We start from the raw sequence: 14,091 nt of genomic DNA, 5'->3' as shown, positions 1-14,091 counted from the left end.
CAGTGGGAAGGTCCATGCAGGAACGGTGGGAACAGTCACGTGATGAATGAGTTCATCCCAACAAAAGAAACAGGACTAGAAAACTCAATTTTGCGACGATCTAAAAAAAGGGGGCAGGAATAGTTTTCATATCCCCCCTCCTTGGGGCAGAGGGCTTGGGTGGGGTGGGACTTCGGAGATCTTCTGCTCACAGGGAAGCAGGTGGGGGACATCTTCAGAGTTTCTCTGGGGACGGGACCCAGATGTAGTGCCCGGACTGGTCCTCAATGATCTGTTTGATTTTGCTGTAAATCTCTTCAAGAGAATCTCCTTGTACGATGGCTGGAAGAGGAGAGAACAAGCCAGACCTTGAGCATCAGGCAGGCATGGAGGGCGCCTTCCCCGCCAGGAGCTACAAGAAAGGCCTTCACTCTGCACCGAAGGGGCCAGCAATTAATGAACAAGACAACCCGTGTCACGGGAGCCGTAGCGGGCGCGCGGTGACACAGAGGGTTAACCCAGCGTGTCCAAGGGGATTATCAAGGGCTGGCAGAGCTCCTCGTGAGGTGCCGGTTGGGTTCTGCACAGCTAATCAGCTTTGCAAGCTGTGTCACGCTGGCACGGCCGCGGGCAGCCGGCCCTGGCTCCACCGCCGCCAACGGGAGGCGGCAGGCGGCCGAGCCGGCGTGCACCGAGCGCCTGCCCCGAGGTGCCACCTCCGTCTGTCCCCTCCGGTCGGCCACCGAGGGCTCCTCGAGTTTGCCGCTTCCCCTGCTGCGGGGTGGGAATCTCAGCACTGTCAGCCTCAAAAAGGGCAGCTTACGGCCGGCACCGCCAGCTGTAACTCTCGCCCAGCGACGGTCTCCCTGCTTAGTAAGGACACAGCACGCAGCGCTTCACCAGCATCCTACATCAGAGGGGGATGTCGCACATGGAGGGCCAAAGCTTTCTGGTAATTCAGCCTGGGCCCAGCCAGGCCCACCCTCCAGCATCTCTCTTCCCTCATTGTAAGTTCCTGGCACAGAACTTGCTACAGCGACCATCTCTTTGCCCGTTACCCATTTCTTTCAACAACGGGTTTCAGCCAAGAGCATTCCTTCCCCAGGTCGACTGCAAACCCGCCGTTCCAAGCGCACGACGGCGTGCCGAGGGTCCAGCGAAACCACAGCACGCGTCCTTTGGGCTCTTCCTGCAAGAGCAGCCGGCAGCTCTGGGACTGCTGCCAGGGACAGGAGCTCTGGGGAAAGCTTTTACCCTGTTTGCACCCATACATTTGCTCAGCTGAGCTTCCTTTCTGGAAAACGTTTGGGATTTTCCCCGGTAGCTGTTGGGTGGTAATACAGAGTTTGGGAGGTTTATCACTCCTCAGCTTTAGAAGAAACAGTTACTGCACTGGAGGAAAGATGGAAGACCAGTTTCTCTGCCTCTTCACCTGCCTGTGCTTTTCCAGAATTAATCATGTTACAAACGTTAGTTCCTTAACGCACAAGGATGCCTGTGTCATGAGCAGCTCATCTCTGCAGGCACAAAGTGCCAGCAGCCCCTGACTGGCTCGTCAGCAAAGACTACTTAGGAAGCCAGCCAAACTTCCAGTCTTTTTTTGGGAGATGTTTTGTAATAACTCAGGACAGTCTCCACCATTTAGGTCACTAATATTTTATCTTCCCTCTTTAAAATCACTCTCTTCTCTTTTTGAAAACGTTCACCTTTCCCCTCTGCAGGGAGTTTTATTTCCTGTAGCCTGGTAGCACCCCTAATCCGTGCTGCGCTTACCCTGCCTGGGGATTTTTCTTTTTTTTTTTTTTCTTTTTTTTTTTTTATTATTATTAAAGTTGGTGATAAGCTTTCACAAACTCGAAAAATCCTGCCTGACAACTTGTCTCCTTCTCTAGAGCCGGTTTACTCTTATCCACCGATCTTGGAGCAGTCCCTTTGCAGAGCCCTGCTGGCAAAGCGCCCTTTCTTTTTTGCTTTGATGAAGCCGGACATTTTCCCATGACCCTGCAGTAAGACAGTGCTGGTAGAGAGGTCACAGCTGCCAGCCGGATAAATAAAATAAATCAGATACAAGCCTGCTCAGAACACTCACCTGTAAAATACTCTCCAAACTCTTGCTCGAGTTTCATGGCTTTGTCAAAGACCTTGTTGGCCTGTTCGTACGTTTGCCTCCGGTTCATCTCCCTGCCATGTACAAAAAAAATAGGAACTCGGCTCTTTTAGCAATGAACAGAAGCAGAAATAGCCCACAGAGCCAGGGTGCCTGGGAAGCCTCTGCACACCAGGAATGGAAGCTGTGCAGGACCCAGCTCTCAAAGGCAGGACCCTTCCCCGCTCGCTCTTTGCTGCCGGGACACTTCATCTCAACTTCCAACGGTTCCCATCGCCACCCCCCCACCCCTCCCACCACAGCACAGCAGGGGACTCGCATCCAGGCAATCCCCGGAATTTGCAAGACCACTGCAGAAGTCTCCCTGCTTTTCCAGAGCCTGTCACCACCCTCCTTGCCTAGGTTCCCTCCCAGATAAGCAGTTCCACCCCTTCTGGCTTGAGAAGGGGTTTTCCCAGTCCCCTCGGTGCCAGCAGAGTCTTCTCTGATCTGAGAGTCCATCTCTAGCTACCAGATCTCCTCACAGATCATATTCTCTGCTGCTGCTTCGAAAAATTGCAAGCTCAGCTTTAATGTCCTTTCCAGCCTGAGCTGCCCAGGGCTGGGAGCAGCAGGACGAGCAGAAGGTCCCCCTGGAGCACACAGGAGACGTCCCCTCTCTCCTCCCCAGGGCTGGCCTGGCTCAGCCACCACCCAGCTGCCATCCACCACTGCGGGCGGTCGGCAACAAGCCCGGCTGGATGCAGGGCCCAGGTGAGGAGGGGACATCAGGCACATTTGGGTGTGTTTTCAGATTCACCATGGATAATCCTCTTTGGGGCAAAGGAAGGGCTCCAAGAGCAGTCCATGGAGCCCAGATGCACCATGGCAGTGGATGTGGAGGGACAGCACTGGGCCCAGCTCCTCTTAACAAGGGACAAGTTCAGCATCAGCAGCAACTTCCCCTGCTTTCTAAAGGGCAGAGGCAGCTGACGGACAAACCCCCGACACGCCAGAGCTGCTCGCCCTGGAGAGGCATAGAACACGGCATTGCACTTACATGAGAGCTTCAATGGATTTTGGTTTGATGAAAATGGCAATGGGGTAAAGCTGTGCTTGCTGCAACCTCTTGATAGCATTGCCAGACACGTCCAGGATGCAGTGTTTCCCCTGGAAAAGAGACAACCGGGATCAGACCTACCCACACAGTCCACCCACGTGGGAAACAGCTTGTTCATACAGATGTACTGACAAAAGAGAGGAGCCAGAGAGATGAAACACCCCTCTGAGACACAAACCAACTCCTAGTGGCCTTATGTTCCCTCCCGCTTAGGGCAGGACAGTAGCAGTGCAAAGGGACCGCATCTTTCTCTGAACACCTGAAACAATTTTGGAGCCCTCAGGACGTTCCAGTGCTCCAGTGGAGGAACCGCCGCTGCCTCGAGGAGGGCACCTCTGCCCTGCCAGCTCCTAAGCACGAGGCTGGTGCCACCAACGCCGGGCTCTCGGGTGGAGTTTGGATGACAGAGGAGCGACACTGGAGTAACGTGGCTGAGAACAGCAGCCACGTGGCATGGCAGGACTCCGGAGGGAGGAGAGGCCCGAGTCACGGAATCACGGAATTGTCAGAGTTGGAAGGGACCTCTAGAGATCATCTAGTCCAACTCCCCTGCTGAAGCAGGGTTGCCCAGAGCACATCACTCAGGACTGCATCCAGGTGGGTCTTAAAGGTCTCCAGAGAAGGGGACTCCACGACCTCCCTGGGCAGCCTGTTCCAGGGCTCTGGCACCCTCACCGGAAAGAAGTTTCTCCTCATATTTGAATGGAACTTCCCATGTTCCAGCTTGTGCCCGTTGCCCCTCGTCCTGTCACTGGGAACCACTGAGAAGAGTCCGGCTCCATCATCCTTCAACCCACCCTTTAGGTACCTGTAAACTTGTCATACTTGCTTAATGTGGTTACAACCCTTCATTAACGACATGGGGCGAGGAGGGGAACTGCCGAATGCATCCGGGCTCTGGCTGGATGCGTCCCGGTCCCAGGAATGCCACCCGGCACTCACCCTCTCTGCCACTGCCCGCACCGACTGAATGCTGGTGCCGTAGAGATTGTCGTTGAACTGCCCAGCCTCTATGAACTTGTTGTCCTGGATGTCTTTCTCCATCTGCTCGCGGGATACCACGAAGTGGTAGTCCTGTCCGTCCACCTCGTTCTCACGCCGGGGCCTGGTGGTGTCTGGAGGAGAGCAGGCATCACAAGCAAACCCGGCGTGATGCACCCCAAACCTCTTGGGGGGGCAGAAAACCCACCCATGCTCCCAGCCCCCTCCCCACACTGTGAGCCAGACCACGCGAGTACAGGGCCCCCGCTGCCCCCCTCCCTCCCTCCAGCAAAGGCACCGGGCGCCAGCTGGGACTTACGTGGCACGCAGGAACCAAACTTGTGCGGGAATTCGGAGATGAGATCGTCGTTAATTCGGTCCTTTGTTGGTCCCAGGATGATCACCGGCCTCGCATAGTGAACTGCGAACAAGAGCCACCACCTGAGGCTGCGTCCGTGCTGCGGGCAGCTGACCCCACTGCCACTTTTAGCATCAACTTGCCCCTTCCCTGCTGGCAGCGGGTGCTCCTGCTCACACGGGCACCCAAAGGTGCCGCCTCCCTACAAGCTTATCTCCTCCCAGTCATGGTCAACATCTCCTTCCCATCTGACCCAAACCATCTGCGCGGCCCCGGGGTCACAGATCAGCAAAGCTGCTCCCTTGCTCGGGGCAGGAGCCAGACAAGTGGGACAGCTGGGCAAGGGTGCCACCGAGCCGCAGGAGCCACGGGAACCTTAAAGTCTGATTCAGCTCCTGGCAAGGAGAGAGCACCAAGGCTGGGACTATTCAGCCTGTGAAAGGGTCTGCAGGGACTGAGCCCCATCCCTGGAGGGGTTCAAGGCCAGGTTGGACGGGGCTTGGAGCAACCTGGTCTGGTGGGAGGTGTCCCTGCCCAGGGCAGGGGGTGGCACTGGATGGGCTTTAAGGTCCCTTCCAACCCAAACTATGGTTCTATGACTGAGCATCAAGCAGGGCTAAATGCTGAGGGCCAGGGGGACTGCTCTGCCTGCAGCAGGGATCTGGCCCGAGACAGGGAGGGATAATCCCGTCCTCAGCCGGGGACTAAAGCCCAGCTCACTTTTAGCTCTAGATCTCTCCCTTGGTCTTACAGACCAGGTCACAAGTCTTTTCTGTTGATTAAAAAGGGGTGATGGAGGGCAGGGAGAGCCCCGGGAGGCTCCGTGAGCACTTGGCTCCCTGTTGCACGCAGCAGACAAGAAACTCCGCTCGCGTTCACCTGGCGTGCTGCTGGTTCGGCAGAGGAAGGGAGGAGGTGGCACTGGTGGCCCTGGCTGTGCCGGGGACACAGGTGCCCAAGCTGGAGCGGGTACGGGGCAGCTCAGCACCAGGACTTACTTTCTTGCCGCGTCACCGGCTCGTACGACAGGATGGTGTCCTCTTGTCCTTCTGCAAGAGAGCCAGGGAGAGGCAGGTGAGCGCTCGCAGCAGCTTCCCAGCCCCTCTGCGCCCGCCAGCTTCCTGCAGCCCTGGGGACGCCTCCAGGCTCCCGGGGATGTGGAGCGCGACGGGCATGCGGTTACCAGCCCTTGATCCACGTTAATTATTCACATCCCAGCTCTAGGTCAAGCCTTCTCTCTCCCTCCCCCCTGCCGCTGCGGGCTCAGGGACGTGCTGCAGGTATTTAGAACACTTGCCGGGGATAAAGGGAGCACGGGTTGCAGCTGGACCCCCATGCTCTCGTACAGGCTTGGGCTCCAGGAGCTACCTATGCTACAGACCCATCACTTCCCGCAGCACGGCATCAAGGATGGGGGACCACCATGGACTGGGAACCTACCACCCAGCCTCGGAGCTGAGCCCTGCAGCCTGGAGAGGGCAGGGGAGCAGGCAGGCTCGCTCCTGCCCCCCAGCCCCGAGGGGGAAGCTGGCCGCAGCATCTCGGCATCACCAGCAGGAAGGACCAGCCTCCGAACAGAACCACCACCGGGACAAGACAAGATGGAAGTGCCAAAACGTGTGCACACATATACACACACACACACACACGTGCACAGGGGTGGGAGAGCAGGCGAGAGGCACTTACTGGAACTGCTCTCGCTGTCACTGGTGTTTGATGTCACGCCCTCTGAAAAGCAACCAGAGAGACCCCTTCAGAAGGAGCGTGGGCAGAGGGCACAGAGACAACCCGGCTGTCACCAAGCGCTGCTGACCCCTGGCAGGGCAGCACCAGCCTCCCAAAAAACCCACACCCCAGCACCCGCTGGGACGAGCCTGCGCCGGATGGGCAGGGTGGCATCTCCTGCCCTTCGCTGGGAGACCGGGGACGTGGAAGGGGATGCTCGGCTCCTCCAGGAGAAGGCAGGGATGCTGGGAGGGGGCTGCCAGGCAGGTGCCGGGCTCCCCATGCCGAGGGAGGGAAGGTGGAGTGCATGGGGAGGGGGGTGCTGGTGGGGGGAGCGGGTGCAGCATGCACACGGGGGGCAGGGGAGGGCACAGCTCCACGCTGGCACGGGGGAGCCTACCTCTGGGGATGGGACTGGGACTCACAGAGACAAGACAGCGACAGGATAGGACAGAGTCCGGGGCTTTGCTTGCTCAGGCTGATCCCAGTGCTGCGACTGCCCCACAGAGGCTTGCTGGCCACTGCCTGCCCCGGTCTGCCCCACGCAGTGGGGGGTGCAGGGCTCGGCGGGGGACTCGTGCCCAGCTGGGAGGGCTGAGGGGCTCCCACCAGTGATATTTTGCAGCTCTGGCTATGTGGTGCCCCAGAGGGAGGTGGCAACACTTCAAAATGCTGTCGCGCCCCGCTCAGAGGAGACCCGTCACGGTCACAGCCACCTCCCACCCGCACTGGCAGCGGCTCCAAGTCTCCGAGCGCTAAACCGGCAGCCAGCCCAGCGAGAAGCAGGAGGAAGAAGAGGATGAGGCGGCACAGCTCGCCCTGGGTGTTGGGGGGCAGCCCTCAGGTGGGCGCGCGTCGGGCACGGCCAACCTCCCCAAGCAAACTCCCCCGTCCACCCTGCGTGCAGCAGCAGCAGCGGCACCTCCTCAAGCCCCGCGGCATCCCCCGGCAGACGCGGCATCCCCCAGCAGATGCGGCATCCGCTTCCCAGCAGAGGGGCAGCGCCCAGGGAGGGGACGGGGGGGAGGGGGGGGGCTCCTCCTTTCCCACACCCAGAGAAGCACAGCTGCCCCGGCCGGAGCCCGGCCGTTCCCCAGGCACCACCAGGCATGCCAGCGACGGAAAGTGAACGATGTGCATTGAAATTCAACTTACTCAGGTTCTTTGCTCCATAATAATCGTCACTTAACCCAGGGAAGTCCTGATTTCACAGAGAGCGAGAAGGGGGAAAAGGGAAGAGAAGAGAGCGCGGGAGAGGGCAGTCAGAGGGGTGGGGGGAGACAGAGCCAGACCAGCATTAGTGACAGGAGTGCAGAATGGCCCAGAGCTGCAACTGCAAGTGAGGTTAAACGTTTTCAGAGCTGACGCCATCAGCCCATTGCCAACGTCTCGCCTTGCGCGGCCAGACCTCCCCCCACCGAGCTCATCCTCTCTGCCAAAGAGCCCCCAAAGGCCACTCTGGGTCTGGGGAAGGTGGCCACAGCAGCATCTGCTGGCACCGAGCGACTGCACCCCCAAGCTGCCGGCAAGTGGGGCCAAGGCCGTTTCCCAGTGATGCCGGGGGGGGTGGGGTGGGGGTGCACTGGCCGGGTGCAGCCCTGCCACAGCCCGGCCGTGCTGGGGGCAGACACAGCACAGCCAGCCCTCGAACACGCGGCAGGAGGGCACGTCTTTCCCCGCCTGCCCACACCCCAGTGCTCGCACGGGCTGTGGAAACACGGGGGAAGGACCCCCCCACTGCGAGCTGGGGTGACGGTGGCAGAGCGTGGGGAGGGAGCTAGCTGCAGGACCGGGACATGGGCTAGCAAGGAGCGTTGCCTGCCCCATCCTCGTGCCGTAGGTCACTGCACTGCAGGGCTGGCCGGGAGCAGCGAGCCCTCAGCACCAGCACGGGGCTGACTGGAGCCCAGCTGCGTCCCAGCACTACGAGAAGATACCCGGACACACAGACTCCACTGTCACTGGAGGGCAGAGGCTGGCGCTGGCTGCTAAGCTCACTGGAAGCTGGCGCCAGCCTGGCACGGGCAGCAGAGGGACAAGGGCAGCCCCCAGAGCAGCCCAGCGTCAGCCTCCTTCCTCTGCATCGTGCCCGGGAGAGCCACGGCAGGGGAGGGGATGTGCTCACTGCGCTGGCACCGGGCAGAGACAGGGCTCTGCCTTGCCCGCCTCCTCTTCCCCGAGGTGTGAGGACCGCAGCGCTGTCTGGACATTTCCCCAAAGAAGCGGATGCAGTTTATCATCTGGGGGTTCGGTGAGCAGCTCCAGTGCTGGACATGTCAGGATACGGGGCAACAAGCTGAATGCCCCCCTGCCTTTGCTGGGAGCCCCGGGGTGCTGCCAAGCGAGAGCTGGGGAGCCCCCAAGCCAGCTGGTGCAGCCAGCTACCAAAGATGTGCCTCAGTCACGGGTGGGCAGCTCCTCCACCAGCAAGGGCACGGCTTCCCCATGGGTTTAACCCACAGGAAGGGCACCCATGGGAATACGTAGCTGCGAGTCACTTCTAGGGGAGATGGGGAGTGCGGCTGGGACCACCCCAACCCCTCAGCCCTGACGGGGACAGGAGAAACTCTGCAGGAGGTGGCAGCCCCTTGCTTAGAGGGGAGCAGCCCTTGGCAGGCGGAGGGAGGGAGCAGAGCCCGCAGCAGAGCGGGGAGAGCAGGGGGAGGCAGAGCAGGGGGTCAGGCGGGTGTACAGTTGGATGAAAGGATGAAGACACTGAACATGAGAGAGAGAAAAAGAGCACCAGCCCACAGCCGCTGCTTTCGTTTCAAGCTCCGGTTTCTCCCTAGCTGCTGGCACGACTGGAGCACGGACCCAAACACGGGCAGATGCCAGGACCTCTGCCTACGGAAACGTGCCGAATGTCTCCCCCAGAGGAAGGGGACCTGAGGATGGCACGCTCGCCCTCTCTGGCCAGCTGCTACTTACGTTCCTGTCCGCTGTTCTCCTGGGCCAGGTTCTCTTTGCTCTTGTAAAATGGAAACTTTCGAGAGAGGCGGAAACTCTTTTTACGTTTCGTTTTGATCGACTGAAGAACATGGAGATGGAAGGGAGGACAGAAAAAACAATGGTGTTTAATGCATGTGGGAAAAATTAAAATGAAGAGACAATGAGGAGCTGTGTCAGGGCAGTTACCCTCAAATGAAATCATGGAGATTACATGAAAACTGTAATGCAGGAAAAAAATTAAGCATGGAGAAAAACATGTGGCAGGGATGCTGGGAAGCTGATGGGGCAATCAGCAGCTCTGCAGGGGTAGCCAGGCTGTTCTCCCTTCCTTGTCCGCTTGCTAAGTGCTTCGGGTGAGGGCAGCTACCTTCACCTGCACAAGCTGCCTGCAGTCAGCTCCCAGCCACGGGCTGCGGTGGGACAGGCTCTGCTCCCCCACCACTCCTGGTCCTTCCCCAGCACTTTCACACCATCCCGGGCTCCTCTGCTCACCCCCAGCAGAGTCACACAGGATTTGTGTCGAGCAGATGAGGGCCTGGGGAGGTCCAGTTGCGCTGTTGTTTGCTCTGGGATTGCTCCAGCTGCCCCACCGGGACCTCTGGCTGCTGGGCTCATCCCACCCCTGCCCTGAGCTACCGCCTCCAGGCACCCCGCTGAGCCCCACCTCGGCACTTACCCTGTTGGACTCAATCATGCCAGTCCTGGCGTGGAACTTCACTGTTTTCAACCGTGCTCTCTCCTTCTTTTCCACCCTGATTGGAAGTTAAATGGGAGAAAGAGCTGCTAGTCCTGTATGTGTGCCCTCCGTGCTGCCCACTCGGCTTCTCAGGCACCCTTGGGTGGTGGCCTCATTGGCAAAGGGCAGCTCCTTCCCAGAGTAGGATGGAAGTGGAGCTGCCTACCCAGGGTTTGGCCAAGGCCAGTGTCTGCAGGGGCAGAAGAGGGGACCAACCAGCCTTCCCAGGAGGGGAGGATGGAGGACAGAGGTGGATGGGGCTGGCCCTGCAGACCTGAAAGACAGTGGCAGCCAGCTCCTCTGCTCCCCGTGACTTCCCATCTCATGGGACCTGGCTCACAGAGCTGGGCAGGTTGTCAGAGGACAGAAGGAGCAGCCCACAGTCACTGCTGTGACTCTGCTCTCACTTGGAGCCACAAGGACTCCACCCCACAGGGGACCACAGAAGGGGCTGAGCACTCCCCTCCTCACCTGGAGTCTCACCCAGCTTTGGAGAACATCTCCCTAGGGAGACCCGCATGCAGCTCCAGCTTCCAACCGGGGTGCCCTGCATGCTGCACAACCACAGAGGGGCGGGTGGGCTGGCACCACAAGCAGATCCCACCCTGATCAAGACCCCCAAGGGCTGCAGGGCTGACGGAGGCTGGGGAGCTCCAGGAGGCTCCACGCGTGACAGCTCCTGCTGACAGACACTCACCTTTTCTTGCTGGGGATGACCCCGATCTGCTCGCTCTCGCCGTGGGGCGTGACAAGCCTGGCTTGCCACCACTCGTCATCAGAGGCGTTGATGACATGCAGGATGTCCCCGTAGGAGAAACTGAGCCCCTGGCTGGGCAAGCAACTGTCCCGGGTCCGGTCATAGTCAAAGAGGGCTCTGTGGAGAAGCAGAGAGAGGAGTGATGCCTTCCCCACGCACAGCCAGGCAGCGGGGGCAGCAGCCCTGCTGGCCTCCCAGGGCACTGCCACCTTCATACCTTAAAGGTTTTAAACTTTGGGGAAGCCTCCTGCCGAGGCGAGCGCAGCCACCAGCACATCCCCCCAGCTGGTGGGCTCAGCATGAGCCCCAGAGCGTGCAACGCAGGAATAAGAGTGCTGGACCAAAATGACTCGCTCCTGACCTCAGCTGCGAGAGACACACGAACCACAGACGCACTGAAGGCGGCTGTGGTTAGCGAGCAGGAGAAGCTCAGGCAGCCCCAAGAAAGTAGCAGCGGCGAACCGGGGTGGGGGCTGCCCCCCACCATCCCTCCCCGGCGGCTGTGGGGCCCAGGAGTGGGATGGGGAACATCAGCCCCCGGTGGTGGCAGCCGCGCAGGCAGAGAGCACGGGGCGTATTTACCTACACGGGTACATCAGTCCAGAGCCCCTGAATTAGGGACACATCTGAGGGTGTGTATATATATATATCTATCTATCTCTATCTCTATATATCTATCTATCTCTGCTTCCACAAGTGATCCTTTTCAGACTCCTAAATAATTCCGCTGAGAATAGTTTATTTAATTTAAAATTATCTTCAATATTAAACCAACCATCTAGAGGAAAGATTATTTATTTATTTATTTATTTATTTTTTAAACTAGAGGAGCACTAGAGCCCTTCCTGCACACACGTTATCGCAGGCAGCACCGCAGCCCGCACCCACAAGCTGCTCTCAGGGGCTTTGTGTGCAACTCACTCTACTAAAGCCACATCTCAAACCGCGTCTGCTCCGATATATCCGCTTTGTGACAAACCAACCCAAGGGGACGGTCACTAAAAGCACCCCTGCTGGCAGCACAACCCCTGTGTTTGCTCCTGGGACGCGGGCCCTGCTTCCCCCCGCCCCCCCCCAGCCCGACACAAGCCCAGGCACCACAAACACTAGTTTAATCCTGGCACTAACGAGCTTTCCTCGAGCAGGAGACACCCTCTGCCCTGCTCATTACCCCCTTGCGCTTGCAGGGACGCCGGAGGGGGGTCTGAAAGCGCGTGGTGCGAAACGGGAGGACTAAGGGAGCGTGTGGCAGGTCCCCGTGGGGCAGCAGAGCCGGGAGGGCACTTCTTCAGCCACATCCCTGCTTCAGCCCTGCCGGGGGAGCCATGACACCTTTCAAGTCCCTTGGGAATGGGTTCAGGCCGCCCATCTCAAACGGGCTCGTGGAGGGCTCTTTGGGACAAGACCTAGTGCAGCCCTACGCATCCCAGTAACCCCAGCCACCAGGTTGCTCCCCGTTCCCAGCTCGCACAGTGCTGGGTCCCTCTGCACCCCACAGCGTGACCTCCAGCATGCTGAGCAGCAGCAGAGCACCGCAGGGCGCTTTGGCCGGAGGCAAGCAACCCCGGCAGGCAGCTCCCGGCCAAAAGATAAGGCTGTTCGCGGCTGGCAGGGCCCTGGTCAGGAGCAGAGCCGGAGTCAAGGCCCCAGGAACTGGTCAGGCCGGTTCCCGAGCCCAGGCGGGTGCGGGGTGCCCTGCCCACACCTGCACCCTGCCCTGCAGAGCAGCGCTGGCCCTGCGTTGGCTCCCTGCCTCCTCCGGCAGCAGCCACCGCCATCCCACAGCAGGATCTGGGGCCAAGTGCAGGGTCCTGCACCTGGGATGTGGCAATCCCAGGCACAAATACAGGTTGGGAGGAGAATGGCTGGAGAGCAGCCCTGAGGAGAAGGACTTGGGGGTGTTGGTGGATGAGAAACTCAACATGAGCCACAGGCAATGTGCACTGGCAGCCCAGAAAGCCAACCCCATCCTGGGCTGCATCAAGAGAAGTGTGGCCAGCAGGTTGCGGGAGGTGATTCTACCCCTCTGCTCTGGGCTCGTGAGACCCCACCTGGAATACTGTGTCCAGCTTTGGAGTCCTCAACACAGGAAGGACATGGACCTGTTGGAACGGGTCCAGCGGAGGGCCACGAAGATGATCAGAGGGATGGAGCACCTCCCCTATGAAGACAGGCTGAGAGAGCTGGGGTTGTTCAGCCTGGAGAAGAGAAGGCTCCGGGGAGACCTCATAGCAGCCTTCCAATATCTGAAGGGAGCCTACAGGAGAGCTGGAGAGGAACTCTTTGTCAGGAAGTGTAGTGACAGGACAAGGGGTAATGGTTTTAAATTGGAAGAGGGGAGATTTAGATTAGATATTAGGAGGAAGTTCTTTGCTGTGAGGGTGGTGAGGCACTGGAACAGGTTGCCCAGGGAAGCTGTGGATGCCCCATCCCTGGAAGTGTTTAAGGCCAGGCTGGATGGGGCTTTGAGCAACCTGGTCTGGTGGGAGGTGTCCCTGCCCATGGCAGGGGGGTTGGAACTGGGTGATCTTTAAGGTCCCTTCCAACTCTAACCATTCTATGATTCTATCTGTGCAAGGGGCAGACACCTGCAAAGCAGAGGCATGAGGCATTTGCTTCCCTAAGGGGTGATGCTCCTGCAGACTAACCCCTGGCCACATCGGCACCCTGGACCCTCCACACGGCCGGGTGGTCCCCAGGGTGCAGAGGGTGCAGGGAACAGCCAGCAGCATGGTCACTCCGCTCTGCCCCGGCACACAAAGCCAGGAGAGCAGGTGGTTTGGCTGGAGGGCAGCGGAGCGGTGCCAGGGGGCGCGGCACAGCATCCTCCCAGCGCCCAGGCACAACACCCGCCCGAGCCCCATCGCCTCCCGGCACGGCCCCAGCACCGGTGGACTTTGCCCCGTGGCAGCGTGCGAGCCTGCCCGGGCCCTGCCCGTGCTGCACACTGCGGCTCCGAAATACGTGGGCAGGCACCGGCACCCCCGGATGGGCTCCGGCAGGCGCTCGGGTGCCCGGCTCCGGCCCCGTGGACAGCACGCGGGGTGCAAGGCAGCCTGACGGGGCTGACTCAAACAGTTGGGTAGCAAGTCCTGTAATTGATGTCCTGTCCGCAGCGCAGCAGCTCGGCTGGTTTCGAGTAAACTGTGCTCGAAACTACCCCACCCAGCAGGGCTGGGGCAGCCCGGGCGGCTCTCCCCAGCACGTTTGCGGGGTGCACGGTCGCCAGAGCCGGGGCGTGTCGGATGGGGGAAAGCTCTCCCCTGGGATCACCCTCTCCGCTCCCACCTGGAGCCACCTGGGCGTGCGCGAGGGGACACGGCACTTCGGAGGCCACCAAAGCCACATGGAGGGATGCATCAAGAGATGCAAGATGCTACAAGCTGCCTGGAGCTCTCTG

The 14,091-nt window shown here is 59.7% G+C and overlaps 1 protein-coding gene across 8 annotated transcripts in view; it reads right to left on the bottom strand.

The window, feature by feature from the left end:
* Positions 1–214: 214 nt before the first annotated feature.
* Positions 215–14,091, bottom strand: part of DLG3 (discs large MAGUK scaffold protein 3) — a 79,924-nt gene continuing 66,047 nt past the window's right edge. For 3 of the 8 annotated variants that reach the window (XM_074147757.1, XM_074147758.1, XM_074147759.1), the window contains 9 exons: positions 10,632–10,808; positions 9,875–9,950; positions 7,405–7,450; positions 5,523–5,573; positions 4,486–4,587; positions 4,128–4,300; positions 3,126–3,235; positions 2,069–2,160; positions 215–321 (listed from right to left, as the gene is read on the bottom strand). In XM_074147757.1, coding sequence (XP_074003858.1) covers positions 215–321; positions 2,069–2,160; positions 3,126–3,235; positions 4,128–4,300; positions 4,486–4,587; positions 5,523–5,573; positions 7,405–7,450; positions 9,875–9,950; positions 10,632–10,808 — 934 coding nt within the window. Of the gene's footprint in view, positions 322–2,068; positions 2,161–3,125; positions 3,236–4,127; positions 4,301–4,485; positions 4,588–5,522; positions 5,574–6,210; positions 6,253–7,404; positions 7,451–9,177; positions 9,278–9,874; positions 9,951–10,631; positions 10,809–14,091 lie in introns of all 8 variants that reach the window. The other 5 variants (XM_074147755.1, XM_074147756.1, XM_074147760.1 and 2 more) reach the window with 5 other exon arrangements.

Source organism: Numenius arquata, chromosome 5, assembly GCF_964106895.1.
Source record: "Numenius arquata chromosome 5, bNumArq3.hap1.1, whole genome shotgun sequence".
Taxonomy (NCBI): Eukaryota; Metazoa; Chordata; class Aves; order Charadriiformes; family Scolopacidae; genus Numenius; species Numenius arquata.
Note: the sequence above shows the minus strand (reverse complement) of the source record. Positions and strands in the feature narration are given on the sequence as shown.